Source organism: Varroa jacobsoni, unplaced genomic scaffold, assembly GCF_002532875.2.
Source record: "Varroa jacobsoni isolate VJ856 unplaced genomic scaffold, vjacob_1.0 scaffold_398, whole genome shotgun sequence".
Lineage (NCBI taxonomy): Eukaryota > Metazoa > Arthropoda > Arachnida > Mesostigmata > Varroidae > Varroa > Varroa jacobsoni.
Window position 1 is genome coordinate 113,729 of NW_019213300.1, and position 15,695 is coordinate 129,423.

The window sequence follows — 15,695 nt, forward strand, 5'->3', positions numbered from 1 at the left end:
ATATACTGCTTTTATTTACCGTTTAAATTTTATTTATTTTTCATCTCGTCTGCTACCTATCTTTTTACTTACCGTACAATTTATACGGTCGACCTCGGCAACAACAGTGGATTTTTGGAATGATTCCATTGTACCATAACACTGCGACTGAAAGATATAACCAACCAAGCAGATGTAGGTCGCTGCTAAAGGCGCTTACTAAAATCGCGCCGTCAGAGTACGCTACCGCAGCTCTACGTGAATGCGCTCTTGCTACAATATTGTTATCTCTATGTTTTCCCCAATGTGTTCTTGTTGACCACAGCGTCGAACAAGTCCGGGCCTGAGAAAACCGACGCCGATCTAGAGACTGCGTGCTCTCATGCATTAGTTCCCATTACGTCGTTTCTTCTTCGCGCGCACCATGAGTAACGCGACGGACCGATGTTCTGGATTAACCACACGACCGTCTCACATAAAACGCAGCTCCCTGCCCGAACTTCTGCAGGACACGCATACCAAAACTAGATCGGCACTCGGGCTACTTCGCATCATGTTTAGAGATATAAATGTACTATTGTGGCCCTGAGTAGCTTACCACCGCGGATGCTATAAAAATGGACAGCCGGCAGATTTGCCGTTGAAACAGAACTTAGTGCTACGGGATTGGTCTCGTTGTGCTGATAGCACGTAAGGCAGAACTCCCGTTGACCCTGATCTACATCTAGTCTATACGATGTTGAAAAGCTTGGCCTGCTTTTGTGGTGTCATAGCTGTGCTTGCTGCAGCGGGGTATCGTTGCTATACGAACGGCAGGTGTGTTTGTTCTCATTCTTGCAATAGAAAGACTCTTAGTGCATACGATATGATTCTCTAATACGGTGAGCAGCGAAGCATAGTGAAAGGACGGCGTAAACCGGGTCAGGCTTGTTTGTCGTAAGTTGTGTTCCGGGGGCCATGTAGGCAGATTCGCCGTCGCATAAGTACGCACATTGTAGGTAGCATGCCGTAGGCACGCTGGCCTAACGGCAACGTGAACAGCGCAGGTTTAGGTTCATGGTAGGTATCTCTTTTGTATTCGGGCAAGTGCGATACGCGGTTAGCGTTTTCGTGGCTAAAAACATTTCGGTGTCAGCGATTATGGGATGACCAGATATCTCTCGTACGGCCCATCCAAACTTTGAGAAGTTTAGAATCACACTGCTAGACAATTATACCTATTACCTACTACTGCGAAATCTACTGTTAATATTATTCTACTAGAAGGGGAGGCAGTAACACAAGCTGGCTTTGAGTTTAATTATTTGCACCTGCGTACCATCTAAACGAAACGTCATTCTTCTAATTGTAACGTAAATTCTTCCCCACCTCTTTCGTTATCAATATTAGCCTGTTGTGTATATATATATACACACAACGGGGCTAATATTGATAGCTCCCTGTGTATGTATATGGAGCTAAAACACCAAATTGTGCTATATATGAGTTGAACAGCAAAAGAATTCTGCTGCAGGAACAACGTGCCGGCCACAAGCCCACTTTTTCCACGAAAAATTCAGTTTCGCTTTTCCATTGGCTTGCCGTCCGCTGTTCTCTTATCGTACGTTGCTGGGCGGGGATGGATAGAGGCATAACAACGACAACAACAAGTCGTTTGGTCAACAAACGATAGAGTTCGTTAATCCCTCGTTGCTGGTGCTGCTGTTGGACGCCTCACTTGTTGGATAGCACATACTGGCGTTGCGTTAAAGCGGCGATACACAACGAAGAACAGGCATGAGGCAGTTAGTCGGTCGTACAGATAGGTTTCCAGCGTTTGTCGTGTATCCCTGCAGTGCGTGACCCCCACGCGACGGCGGGCGCTATCTCTTGACCAAGGCCGTTACGGCCAATCGTTGTGCCATGGTAGTGATTACTGATCTGGCAGGAACATGGTGCAGTGTCGACTGACTGTGCGCGAGTGTTGCTAGCTTATCTACGAGTAGGCAACGCGGCGGCGTATGCGTCCGCCATACTGTTGTTAAGCTTGCTACGACTTAACCTAACTGTTCCCAACACAATGCACGGCCAATCGTATAATACTACAAAGAAAAACAGCAGAAACGCACACACAAAGGTCAGCAGCACCAAAACGGATGCAACACTTTTGACGATTTTGTTCGTAATATCCCATTACTGCGTTTTTGTACATAGTTCTCCTACAACGAGCGACGAGAGATAACATTTTAGGGGAACGTAGGTATGGGTCAGCAAGCAAACAATAAACGACGAAGGAACGATCAACCGTCGCAGGCGTCAGAACGGCAAATCTGGGAAGAATGAACATCTTCCTTCAGATGACAGTATCTCTGTGTCGGTGTCTACCCATGGTTTTTGCATACAGAAGTCCAGTCTGTTTCGCGATGCACTATCGATACGCGACGCGTACGCACTCGTCGTGCGTTCAAACACTCCAAAAACGTATCATTAGCTCTTTACTGTGTAACACATCTCGTAGATTGAGTATCTGCTATAATTGACGCGACTTTTCGTTATCTTGAATTTATTTTTCCCTCTTCTCTCGAGCATCATCGCGATCGGCTCCGTCATTTAATGCACACCACGTCGTCATAACACTGCCCGTTGACATTGGCACGACCTACATAACTACCATTGGAAGATAAGGATCCACCCCGCGTTCTACAGACGATCTACACTATTGTCTACCAAAAGTTGCATTAGCAGGTGCAGTTCTTAGGAATGACATCGTATTAGGTCGCTCGATACCAACCATGCTTACATCCATTCCCTAAATCGATGACCATTATGTAGCAAGCAGCTAGAAATTGTCAGCAGGCATCGAGCAGCAGGCGACGAGTTAAGCGACCTTCTAAAGGGCATCCGCGCCCTCATCAAGTATTGCTAGCCTTGAACTAGATCGACAATCACCGATCACCGGCCATAACAACGACAGCTTGAACAGCTGACTTGGCCGTAATAGCACGGTCCCTACTGGCAGTTTCAATTGGCTACCTTCTTTGAATAAAACAGTTGTTCTCGTAGCGATAGTAGTAACGAAGGCCTAATAATAGTGACATGACTATGGGACAACAAGAGCAGTAACAGCGATTACAATTATCATTGCCCAGTCTCTAGCACTCGCGACGGCAGCAGCATCGGGACTAGCATGAGTCTACGTTCCCTTCTGCAGTGGCCATAGTCAGTGTTGTAGGTCGTTACCGCATTGTCGTGCGCGCTATCATACGCGGTGGTTCAGTGGTGCTGACTTGATAATTAACTTCACGCACGATTAGCTTACGTATAGTGTGTCGTTCGCTCAATGAAGAGAGGGTAACTGCGGCTTTTTTTCTGGTTTGAAGTGAACTGAAAAAGGTCGATGATTACGACGAAGATATCGATATAAACAGGCCAAACCCTTTAAGAATAGCATGGGTGCAGTTGGCCAGTTGCTGTTCAGGACTTAATCGGCCAAACTGACAAGGACGATTTATGGGTTAGCGCTCTACCAACCCGCTGGCATCAAACCCACCGCTTAGCCAGTTTGTTGTTGTCACACGGAGCGACGCCACCATGATGGCACCCTATGAGTGCAAATATCAGCCAGAGTGTTGAGTAATAGAAGCGAATTCGCAAAGCTCGCGCCGGATAAGGGGCCCAAAAAGCGGCATAGGAGAAAACGGGACGACTACCCCCTTCCCGCCTGCCACAAAGAACACCAGCACCCATTCTGGTGAGTTAGTTTGTGTTTGGCAGTGGACCTAGTCGGTCAGAACTGTTGTTTGGCCCAAACAATTTTCGCTGTAACGTCAACGTCAGCGTTAAAGGCGCGTCTCAGAACTACGCGTACGTAGACGTAGGCGACCTCACAGTGTCTTGCAGCATAACTGCGACCGCAGTATCGCAGAGGCAGCACCAACAGCCACTTTAACAGTCTACTGTGATTTTCCATACCCCTGTTCGCCCAGCAGTCCATTCGGCCATAAGCGCTTCTGTACGCCTTCAATATGATGGTAAGGGTAGTACTAGCTACAACGACTATTCGACATCGCCACTGCAGCTATGGGCGCAGCCATCGCTATTACCAATATAATACTACCTGTAATAGTAGCAGTTGAGAGCGCACCGGCAGCGGCAGTGGCGTCGCCGCCGGTGGTTGGCGTGGTTGGTGCAACAACGGGGGATTTGAAGGCGAAGGCCGTCTCGAGGCCATTCTGCGCTGACGTTGAAGTTAAGTACTTCCTCCGACGTGAGGGTCACGGTAAAACTGCTGCATCAGCCACGAGCGGTGGTAACGGTGGCTAAAGTCCAGACGGCGCAATCGCGCCACAGTTATAGTGTAAAGTAATGTGTCGCTCGGAGAGCAGGGCAGCGAAACAGTTAACCGCAGCTTACCCCCAAGATCTAGCAGCTAGCAGAGAAGCATTCGGACATTGTAAATATTGCTCCCACTGATATAAGGTTTACACATCACACGCACGCGCTGGCACACAGAGGGGCGGAGAATTGAGAATCGATAACAAACAAAACATTGAAACTGTCCAAGAACGTCTCGTGAACGACTGGTCACATGTGTCGAACGTACGACAGAAACATAATGACCAGTGGCTGGTGAGCTTTACTATGGCGATTCCACTCATGACGAGTCACCGTGCTACTAGAAGGTAGTGATAGCAGGATAATCCTGGTATAATAAGGTAGAGTAAAGAAAAATACAGATTACGTGATATAGAAATAGGACATGAACCACCTACCGGACGTCTGTTACTGGTTGCTTGAGTTGTAATCGCAGAGCCCCTGTGCTATTTCAAACATATGAAGGTAACGGCTCTGTCTGAAGATCTGCATGTGACCGTGACGTTGAATCCATACTGGGAAATATCTAATATTTTCAATTTTTTTCGTCCCTAGCCATATTTATGTATTGCGTACTATTCAACCGATACGTGTATCAGTCAATTTCCTATTAATCAGCATTTTTACGACCCAAAAAGGCCTCACAATATGATCTTCTATAATAAATGACCTTCCTTTAGGGCCACAATTCCACATGCCCTATCCGAGGTACTTTCATGTTTATGTATTTTTGTTTGTCCTTTTCCATCACGGTCTCTCTTGTGCTGAGCGTACTCCGTCATGCCGCGCGGTCCGCTCATCTTTCTCGCACACGTCACCTTTCCTTACCACTCATCCCTGTTTAGTCATTATGCAGATTTTCTTAGCCGAATGAAAAGGGATTCTCGCAGTAGAGTTTTTTTTTTCCCTTTTTCAGTGTCATACACTTAATAATAAAATAAAAACAATGATGGCTTATCTCTCCGTTTTTTCAGAGTCGTCCATTCCTGCGTTTTTTTTCTAGGTTCTAGTACTTTTATATTATATTGAAAAATAGCATAGTAACAGATCAATGTCGACTTATTATGGCCAGCGATAGGAGCTAGTTGCGGTAGATCGAAATACTATCTGCTCGTTATCAGGTGGAAAGTCATCTTAAAATATGCCTCCATATCAGAGACAGCAATTGCGTTTTTAGGATGGTATTTTTTTAGTTCATATCTTTTGCCATCCTTCGACCTAGTATAGTCTAGTCTAACTACGATGAAAAAAGTCTGGTCTGAGACAAAGCGATTTTAGCTCGACAACACTAGTATGAGTATACGGTAGGCTGCATCGACTCACCAAATATCCGTTCCATCTTAGTCCAGATCCATCTTTAAGTTCTGATCTTTCGTTGATATCTAATCCCTTTATATATCTAATCCGTTTGTATACGTTGTCACGATTCTTCCAGAAGATTTCCACTAGATGTGCATTAAATTGAAGAGTTAAACCTCAATGGTGTGGAAGATGAATCGGTAGAACGAACTATGTGCGTCGACGACCCGATAACGTGATTGTTAATAATAGCAATACTATCGTCACCAATAACCATAAAAATATCGATAAGAAATGTTGGTTACAAACATGACAAGACTTCAATACACCGTCGTATTCGGAACGGCCAAGCTAACGACAGACAGACAGATTAGTCATGGGCGCTATATCGATCGAATCCTCAGTTCCCTCAACTTCCCTGCCACCTTATTTTAACTTCGTATTGGCTGCGGCTGACCCAGGAAAGATAACATTTTATCTAGCCCTTGTTGTTGTTGCTATTCTTCTCGATGGTCCGCGAGCTGGTTTGGCTGATTCTTCTTTCGCAATCTTATTTCCGTCGTCAACCTTCAATTGCAGCAACAGCAGGCGTCACCGGCCAATAGCGCGGCAGGTTAGCAGTGCGTGGCTTAGAGAAATCAACCAGTCGAACGATGAAACACAGAGAACAATCCTTTACTATACACACCCACCCACACATACAGATCGCAGCATCAATCAAGACGATGGCCGCCAACGACAACGATTCCAAAAATAACTAACACTCTTGAATTGTGACGCGGTGGCAGTCAACTGAGGTTGTTGACGCCAACAGGAGTTGTTGTTGTCATCATCATCAGGAGTTGCCCGTTGCGTTTCTCCCGCCAAAGTTCCTGCTGCCAAAAGTAATCATAACGCGCCAATATCTCGTGAGCGCCTGACGTCTTGTCCTGCTGTGCCGTTATCGTGATGATCATTGTTTTAGTAGGCTACTGGGGCAAGGCTAGTGCTCGACGACGCACTCGTTCTGTTTGGTAGGCGCAGATAGTGGAAGAACAAGTCGCAGCAGAAGTCCTTGATCTTGAGAACGACTGTGTGTCAGTTTGTCAACCGCACGTCGACTGGACGGATTTCGTCCCGCAAGCGATTCTTAACCGGCCTTGCACGCGCGTGGCGACTCTCTTCCTCAGCTCGTTGAACGAAAGACACCATCGCGGCGCTGCCATTGACAACAATGACAACTAATATTCACTTATCTGGTGGTAAAAGTGGAACATTTGCTAGCGATGTCGCCGTAAACGGCCCGTACTGCTACCGCGTCAAGCCGAGAATGAGTTCGTTGCTAGCTCTCGTAGTTCGCGCAGAGTCTAGCGGATACGAGAGATGGATTTGGCCAGATCGATGTAGAAAAAACGCCTGGTCACTTCGTATAGCTATCAACTCGTTCCTGTCTTACCGAACGCGGCACACAGGGTGTGGTTGAGCTCGCCTCAGCTCAATCCACAGATGATGTTCGAATTATTCTGCTCTCCTTCCAGTTCTACCGGGAATCTATTCTTCGTATCTAGCTTCGCTGTTGTCGTTTACCTCAAAGTGCCCGTCTCGTTACTTCGACGCCAGTTGTCTAGTTTTTTTTTACAGCTATCGTGCTTCCCATCGGTGTTACTAGCTGAGAGTAAGTAACGTTGTTTGTTACTCGTTCGCTTTCCTCGTTGGCCAAGCAGCCAGACAAGCACGCACCGAACGTCGCAACTCCGGCCGCAGTTGCCACTAGCGCTACGAAACGGCGACGAGGTCTATGGTAGCAACAGCAGTACCAGCGGCCGACTGGATGTATAGCGGTAACGGCCTCTACCGATGGCGTTAACGCGCAGTCTAGAGGAGCGAGTCACTATCACCAGCAACGCTACCCCTACTAGTAGTTGTATCAGTAGTAATAATACTGATGCGTGTGCGAATAGTCAGCGACTGGTCGAGTCCTTCTCGCAGAAAAGTAGTAAGTACTCCGTGAAAGCGCAGCCCCTCTGCTGCCACTGGCGCGGCCGCTGACACGCGTCGACTGGGGCAACTAGGTATAGAGAGCGGGAACACGGAACAGGCGGTCGCAACGTGGCCCCTGCGGGGCCGTCGACGGCGGCTGCATCATTTGTGCAGCCGTTACTTTCATCTTGCTGCCTGGTTGTCTGTCGATCGGTTGGTGGGTCGTTGGGTAAACCGCTGCCGACTAGCAAATTACTACCACAGACTACTTCTACTACTAGCAGTATAATCTAGTCGCACTAGGAATGACGGTGATGCCATGGCTCTAATGCGTTAGTAGAAGAGGGGCGCTTGCTTTGGCCGCAGAGGCTGTCGCGGCCACTAGCAGCAGCAGCAGCAGCAGCAGCTCGACTAGTGTGTCAGTGAGATGACGGGGCTGCGCTCGATGCCAATGGCGACAGCAGCAGCTGCAGTCAAGGCGGCTGACGCGCTGCTTTGATCTGGGCAGGCAACGTAGGCTGGCATGCCATCGGCAGCTACCGGACAACCGAACAGCCCAATCGTGGAATAGAGAATAGTCCTGGTAACGGCAGTGGTTATGTTCGCTTAGAAAGCCAGCCAGCCAGCCTTCCCGACTGTGGCAGAGATAGGGTTGCTGCTGCTACTGTTGTTGTTATGACTGTTGCTCGTCGCTGGTAGCCGTTGCCCCTTGATACTGAATGGAGATGATGCGTGCGTTCTTCCGCCCCCAGTACTTCTTCCCGTAATGGTCGGATTTACGCTTACGTAGTTCCGCCGGTGTCTTCTCCGTGTGTGCAATGGCTACAGGCAACAAACAACCAGCGTCCATATACCTTTTTTTTTTGGCAAATATTGGGGAACGGCTGGATAGCTGCGACAGCACGGCAAGCGGTACGCGATAATGCCAGTTAATTATTGCTATTCGTCGGCCTATGGCATTGTCGATGCCACCATCTGAACACGTATGGATGAGGGCAACTTAATAGATTTTGCCCACCACAATTTACTTCTGCTAGGGGGTGAACGCGAATTGTTCTGGACGTCCCACGTGGGCTGGCTCGCACGACCTCCCGTCACAGTAAATCGTGTCGTATTGTGATTTAACCCAAAACCACTGCAAAATAACTGTTAGAATAATTCACTGATTTCCCTTTCTAAAAGCCTAGGTTTTATTCCAGATCGTTAACGATTGCCTGCTCTTCCCTTCCAGATTATCTGTCGAGCGGCCGTCTTTACTGTGAAATCGTCATTGTTGCTGCAATCTGTCGTAAGTTTAGAGGAAGTTACAGTGTTAGAAATGACAGATACGGGTAAAAAGCGGATACGGGAGACAACAGAATAAAATGACAGTTTGTTAACGGCCATCCTCGTCCTGTGTCCTACTCTATCCCGGTGCTGAGTTCCCATTGAAAATCCGCATTGGTATGGCAAATCGTGTAGCAGCACGCAGACGGTCCTGTTTATGTGAATGTTTTTGTTTCTGTTATTTCGTGAGGACAACGGTAGATTTGGAGTTATCGGTTTCTCGTTCGTCGTGTACTACCTTCTGTCTTTAGAGCTCATGACACGTGATTGGTTCACATTTGCATTACCGGATAGGTTCCGCGGCACAAAAAGGCAGAATCGAGGACATAGCATTGGGCAATATTTCAAGGTAGTAAACAGTTTGGAAACAGCAGTTCAACGGCTAGCGAAGATATTAGTACCAGAGAGTAAACTGGGTGTTACCCTGAGCAAAGCTGTGACCGATCCTGTACTTGGAGACCGTAATACGATTTGATGAAAACAGTCAGTATAAACACTATTCTAAAACCCGGACAGGCTCGCCATGACTGCACTATTCGATACGTTGAACGCTTTACTATGATTCGACCAAATTCATCGTAGCAATACCGTCAGCATGGACAGTTTGCCATATTAATTTTTACATTTAACAATATCATTACTATTTTCCACCCCTCGGCCGCTTATCCATGTCGTCGTTCCTTGAAGAACCAACGACAGGCAGAAGAAGGTGGTGGTCGATCGCGCAGTGACACGCGTTTCAGTCCTGCATCGGCGATCCATTTGATGGTCCATCAGGTTACAAGAAAGCCGACTGCTGTCGTGTTCGTGCTGCAGTCTCAAAAGAAACCGCATCAGAGACGTCCGCAGCCAGCACAACCGCCAATATCGAGGAACAGTGCATAGGTAAGGTCCCAGCTAGGATTTGCACACTCACAGGAGAACTGCTCGTCGTATAGCATATGCTGAATACGTAAGATCTCTCGCGCCAACAATTAAAGTTACTTTCACTAACTAAATAATATAGCGCGACAGCAGGCGCGAGAGGCTGTTACTGCTCGTGTGGATGACGGCTATTGTCAGACTCAGCTGACAGACCCGATAGCCACTGACTCTAATCCAATGCTGACAACGGTAGCACTCATACTATTAGCTACTGATGCTATTCTTCGTACCGTGGTAGCAGAAGAAGCAGTAGCAGCAGCAGAAGTAGAATCGTCACAGTTTTAAGCGGACGTCAACGAGGTTCCGGACATACATTCGAAACGTTTATCATAGCCAGAGTAGAGATGAAATTAACGATGCCGATGGGGGCAACATCGACAGTGGCGAACATGCCATTGCCCCGAAGTTGCAGCAATCTATTCTGAAACGAAACGATAAAAGGCAAGGCGCACCCAAGCCGGCAACAATACAAGCGGCAGCAACATGACACGGAGGTCTCTTTTATTTCGAAGGTATGATATAGGCTCCACACGCGCCAATGTTGACACCGCGAACAGCATCAAGACAAAGTTAAACAAGCAATGGAACGTTGTATGGTGGCTCTGTTTGTTAGTCGGTTATTTGGTGTCGATATGCCCCGTTTACTTTACTGGGGTACAATTGTGAGCTTTTCAGATCGAAAGGTCGAAGTTATTAGCTGGTTAGTTTATGGATATGCCGCTGTCCGCGCGAGTTACCACTCTGGACCTGTTACTGCATTCGAAAGAAGTAAGCGGAGAGGACAGCTTATGATATCGAAGGCAGCAGCTGCACCCTATGTGTATGTGCTCTGTTTGCTGTTTTCCATAATACTTTCCTGTTTACCGTTACCCGTCTCGATGCTAAGCTCCTCACGTTCGAGTTGGCTTAACGGAACCAATACGCACCTGTGACATCATTAATGCTTCTCCTGCAACTGCACACGGAACAACTGAACTGACGCTGACCAATGTCAAACCATTGTATCATGGCGTCGATGTCCTGTTGTCCTGTCGACACGACGCATACAAAATAATAACAAGACAAAAGGCATAGAGAACTGTCTCTCGGCATTTTTCCCCGTTTGCCGCCGCTTGTGTCCGTGTAAGGTTCGTCGCCGAACCACTCACCGTCGAGCGTCAACGGTTGACCGACGGCTGAGAAACCCACGGTCAATAGGTCAGCAGTGGCAAGCCGGCGGCGATCAAGCGAGACGAACAGAAGCAACGGGATAACGGGCATTGAAAGGTAGTAAAGAAGTAGAGAATGAGGAGGCTCTTTACTTGATGTACTCCCGATCGATGCTGATGGCTTTGAGGAGGAAGGGAACCAGCAATAAACTGCAGGCTATTCTGGCTGGACGCCGCGCTTAATAGCGTCGAGTAACAGGAAGGAACGTTGGAAGTTAGGAGTGGACGAGGCACTTGTAATTTATTATTATTATAATTATAATAATTGTAGTAATAGTATAGTTACTGGAAAAACACATAGAGGCTATTTAAAAAGGACGAAAATAAGAAGCCTACCATATTTGGACGAAAGAAGCCTCATTGCATTTCTAGTTTTCTCTTAGATTAGATGCGTCCGATAAAAGCTTTTATCATACTATCCGTTTGTTTACTGACTATAATCCTCATCCGAAGTCTACATCGGCCAAAGTTCACAAATCACAAGTCATTATTATAAAATTATCAAATTCACCCATACATATTGCACCATGAAACTCACAGATTGTTCCTACACCACATTTTTTAGCAATGTCTTCCAGACGGCACCGACATGATTAGAAATACGTTCGTGCGGTGCAGTGCGTGAGTAAGATTTCTAAACGATCTTCGTCCACAAGCAGCGTTTTCTACCGTTGCAAAGTAGGTAGGAACCCAGATTACAGGGTGGTCGGAGTATTGCAGAACGCAATTTGCGTGCGATGAGTTGACACACAGCAGGTACTGTTGAAACGGCAGCTGTTCCTCGCGCGAATTGTTACTCGGTGGACAAAAACGTCGCTAGTCGCATGTGGGAAAGACCGGGTGAGCCTGCAAATTAGTGTTCTACGTAGAACTATAATGAAGGTGCTATTTATTCAGGTGTGCAAGGATCGATAGATTCTTTTGTGAGAAACACGGCTCGGTTGGGCTCGTACATTTCTAATTGGCCGTCTTCGACGCCAGGTATGAGGGTACAAACTAGCTACACCGAAGTTCTCTCAGTGTCAGGTTGTCAAGAAGACAGGGGCAAGTACTGAGCGATTAGGATCGCCGGTACAGCTGCTTGATTGAGTATCGACTAACGTAGAATTAATGCTGATTATTCCTAAACAATGTAATAAAGTATGTTCGTCCTGTGTGAAACATGTTTGTGCTCAAAACAAGCAACACCACAACTTCGACAGTGAAATCCGGCAGTAAAGGAAACAGCGTAGACTTGGCCAAGGTGGAAATTCTTACTCATCAAAGGTTGACTGACAATAAATCGTAGTTGCTTAGTTCAGGCACAACCGTAACGGCAATTTCGGCTCACACTGCACTGATCCTGCTATCATAAACTATTCCAGTCCGCCAGCTTTTCACTGAGTACAGGCCATCGAGATGGCTTTTTCTAGGTTGTCACTAACTTCCAGCCATTGCCAAACGCGAAATCATCTAGCGAGACTAAGGCTGCACATAGCCCAGGACAAACTCCCAGACAGCACACGATGAGTTTTCACGTAAACGAAGATCACTAGCAGTAACCGTATCTCGCATACGGTGGGTCTGTTATTCCCCACGGTTCCGGCACCGTCACAACGAGCCGGTGCTCCAATTGCTTTACACTGCAAGCGAACAACAACGGCCCGATCCACTTCGCACTGGTTTTTACCATCGTCTGGTTAAATCGGCCTGTCAGCGTCGACTGCCGCGCTGCACCAAACCATCCCTGCAAGTTGCAGTGTTTTGCCTTTCGGCCGCATTCGATTGTCAGTGCACTTCACAAGCGTTAATCATCGCCAGCCAGATACTGACAAACAGGTCTTCTAGAGCCACTTCAGCGGTGCCTCACAGTTATTATTATGCTTTTGTATACTCTCCCTACGACTACTTCGGCTTCCACCACTAGACGCATCCGTGGTAGTCGCTGCAATTATAGCAAAAGAAAAGTCGTAACAGCTACACGTGCGCTAGGCACAAAAGCTGAAAGAACACTGCGAGATGAACGGCACAAGCGGCAGCGAACACGTCACTCTGTATGCAAGGAAGAGTCAACGAAACAAACGACTTCTGCCAAAGCTGCTATTACTGTTAGTGCGGAAGAACCGAACACTGACGAAACACTGACGCCGGTCGAATGCTCGTCGATCTGGGGCTGGTCGGGAAGAGCTGTACTTTGACTACTACTCACCACCAGATGCGGTAGTGGCCGCTGTCTATTTTCATTGGACTGCCAACCAACTAGCGGTTGTTGTTGTTGTTGTCTGCTGTGGCCAACTACACGCGCCCCATCGCCACAGTGTCCGACTAACCTTTCTGGCCTTTCACAGCAACGGTCGGCGGCAGCAGTGGCAGCAGCAGCACCAGCCGCAGCAGTGGCGGCCTTTTGCCCCATTCAGTCGCCGGTGGCAAGCAACGCGCTGGTGGCAGCAATAGCGGAACATACACGGACCCCGCCGTCCAGCATCAGCACGATGACTGTCGTTACTCGCAAGTTATAGTAAGAACGTAACAGACTAGTTTTGTTACCGCCACGCTCATGATCAACGTTTCATTTACTCTCAGCAACGCTCGAACAATCGGCAGGCAAAGCGGGTGCCGACACAATAGTTATAGTCCAGTAATATACACTGCAATCATAATGATACCTATCTAGGTCGTTATCGCTGTTATCCTAACGTCAAGGGCCACCGAGCCCTATGAACGAGCGGGTAATCGTCAAAAAAACGGCCAACAAGGGAATCTCGTTCCACATATGATGTGGCTTCTAGTAAACCACAGCCAACACTAGGGTACGGGGCCAATATAACGGACTTTGCTGGGTGAGGATGGGTCCCGCCTTTAGCAGCAACAGTCCTGCGTGACGTCAGAGTTTGCCAGTCTCAATTACGTACTGTTATCATCGAAGCCATCGTAGTGCCAGCTGCAGCAGAAGCATGTGTTTGTATTCAACATAGATCAATTGTGGACCGATACATACGTCAGCAAAATGTCTGTAAGGATAAGAGGCAGGACGGACCGGTAACGGCAGCCGAAGCAGCAGCGGCTGCGTCCTCATCAATAACCCGCTTTTCCCTTGCCGCATTCCGCCAGCAGCTAATCAACGGCCGGTGAGCAACAACATCCAAAGGCTCAATCCGTGCAACACCGGCGGGATACTGCAGGACACTGGACTACACGATAGGTTCAATAGTATACTAGCCGGTCAATAAATATAAGGGAAAAAGCTAGCTGCAAGTGTTGTCGTGACAGGAGGATGATTGCATACGAACTGCGGTCAACGATACCCCACCCCCTTCCTCCAAGTATACGTATGTCCTTTGTCGTCAGTCGTGTTTGTCTTGTCTAGTCCTGCGCGATCGATGTATCCAGTTGGAATGTGGCGATTGGAAAGTTTTTGTTAAACGGGTTTGACCGTCGTGAACGCTTATGAAGTAGCAATAGCTTACTTCATTAGAGTTTGTGTGTTGTTCCCATCATAGAGCAGCGGGTAGGGTATATTCCTGCTAATCCCACGGATCTGTAGTGCTCTAAGCTTGAATTCGAACGTAGACGCAGCTTGCTTTCTGCTGGAAGCCGACTGTCTGCCTGGTGGATTGCCTAACGGCGGTACTGGACTTAGATTTGTTTATGTTGCAGTAAGCTTGCCACGTTCTCTACCTAAATGCACCGGCAGCATATTGTGCGGTTATCACACGGTACTTCTAGCAAAAATTATCTCTCAGTCGAACTCGATCAAGTCATAAGGTTTGAGCTTCTGCGCAATTCGTCCACGCTCAGGTCTAAACTGTCGCCTGAATTCATTCTGCACATCGAGATCCGGGAATCACCTACTATAGACACACGCGTTCGTCTGCTGCTAATAGAAATTACGAAAATAACAGTATAATGAACCAGTCCAGTAAGCTACTGCAAGTTGATACCAGTCTACGACGATATTCTGCACTTGTCGAGCTGACTGGCCGGCAGCTTCGATGCATATATTATGTTGCTGAACGGGTTTAAAAGTGGTTGTCGACTCATTATTCAGCGCGTCGAGTTATGCTGCCGATGGTACACAGCATCACCACTTTAACCGTCACTGCCAGGTCAACAATAGTAGCTAGGCCTAACCAGGCGGGCAGCTTGGACGGGGATGAATTAGCCGAAAGCCGCGCCGCAGCCGTTGTGCTTGCGAGGGGAAGGCGACACTGCGGCCGCCGGAATCATTGCTGAAGCTGACGCCGTCGCCACCGTCTACGCACGCGCAGACGCTAACTACACGATTATACCGAGTGGCACAGTGCGAGGCCTGCAATGGACTAGAATAGCTCCGAACAGCGTTGTACTATAAAAGATTATAGCTACGCGAAAGGTCTCTGTGCTGGGCGTTGCTGACCTGACGCGCTGCCGCTGTCGGAAATCGACCGACGAAAAGGGGTGAGAGTGATACATGCGCCGCAACCCAAAACCAGTACCTTACTAAATAGTATATAGGCCAGTAGTGTTGTAGTTGTGAATCACAGCGTTAGAGCTACGGTGCTGGGTGACAGAGGACGCCAGCGCTGCTACCGCCACTCGTTGATGGTGGCGCTGACGACGCTGTTAAGAAGGAGTTGATTTCGGTGCTATTCTGTGTGCTGGGACGAGAAGGAATGGAAGCGAAAAGGA

At 47.8% G+C, this 15,695-nt stretch overlaps 1 protein-coding gene and 1 long non-coding RNA gene across 6 annotated transcripts in view; one reads left to right on the top strand and one right to left on the bottom strand.

The window, feature by feature from the left end:
* The window catches only part of LOC147753544 (uncharacterized), a 112,373-nt gene that overhangs the window by 89,208 nt on the left and 7,470 nt on the right, over positions 1 to 15,695 (top strand). For 2 of the 3 annotated variants that reach the window (XM_086968137.1, XM_086968138.1), the window contains exon 5: positions 8,822 to 8,878. In XM_086968137.1, coding sequence (XP_086824263.1) covers positions 8,822 to 8,878 — 57 coding nt within the window. Of the gene's footprint in view, positions 1 to 8,821; positions 8,879 to 15,695 lie in introns of those variants that run through there. The other variant, XR_015310881.1, reaches the window with a different exon arrangement.
* The window catches only part of LOC111260089 (uncharacterized), a 72,534-nt gene that overhangs the window by 47,140 nt on the left and 9,699 nt on the right, over positions 1 to 15,695 (bottom strand). Inside the window, exon 1 of one of the 3 annotated variants that reach the window (XR_002680070.2) lies at positions 5,656 to 6,815. The exons of 1 other annotated variant lie outside the window; for it this stretch is intronic. This is a non-coding gene — a long non-coding RNA (uncharacterized LOC111260089). Of the gene's footprint in view, positions 1 to 5,655; positions 6,816 to 11,298; positions 11,895 to 15,695 lie in introns of those variants that run through there. One more of the 3 variants, XR_015310882.1, reaches the window with a different exon arrangement.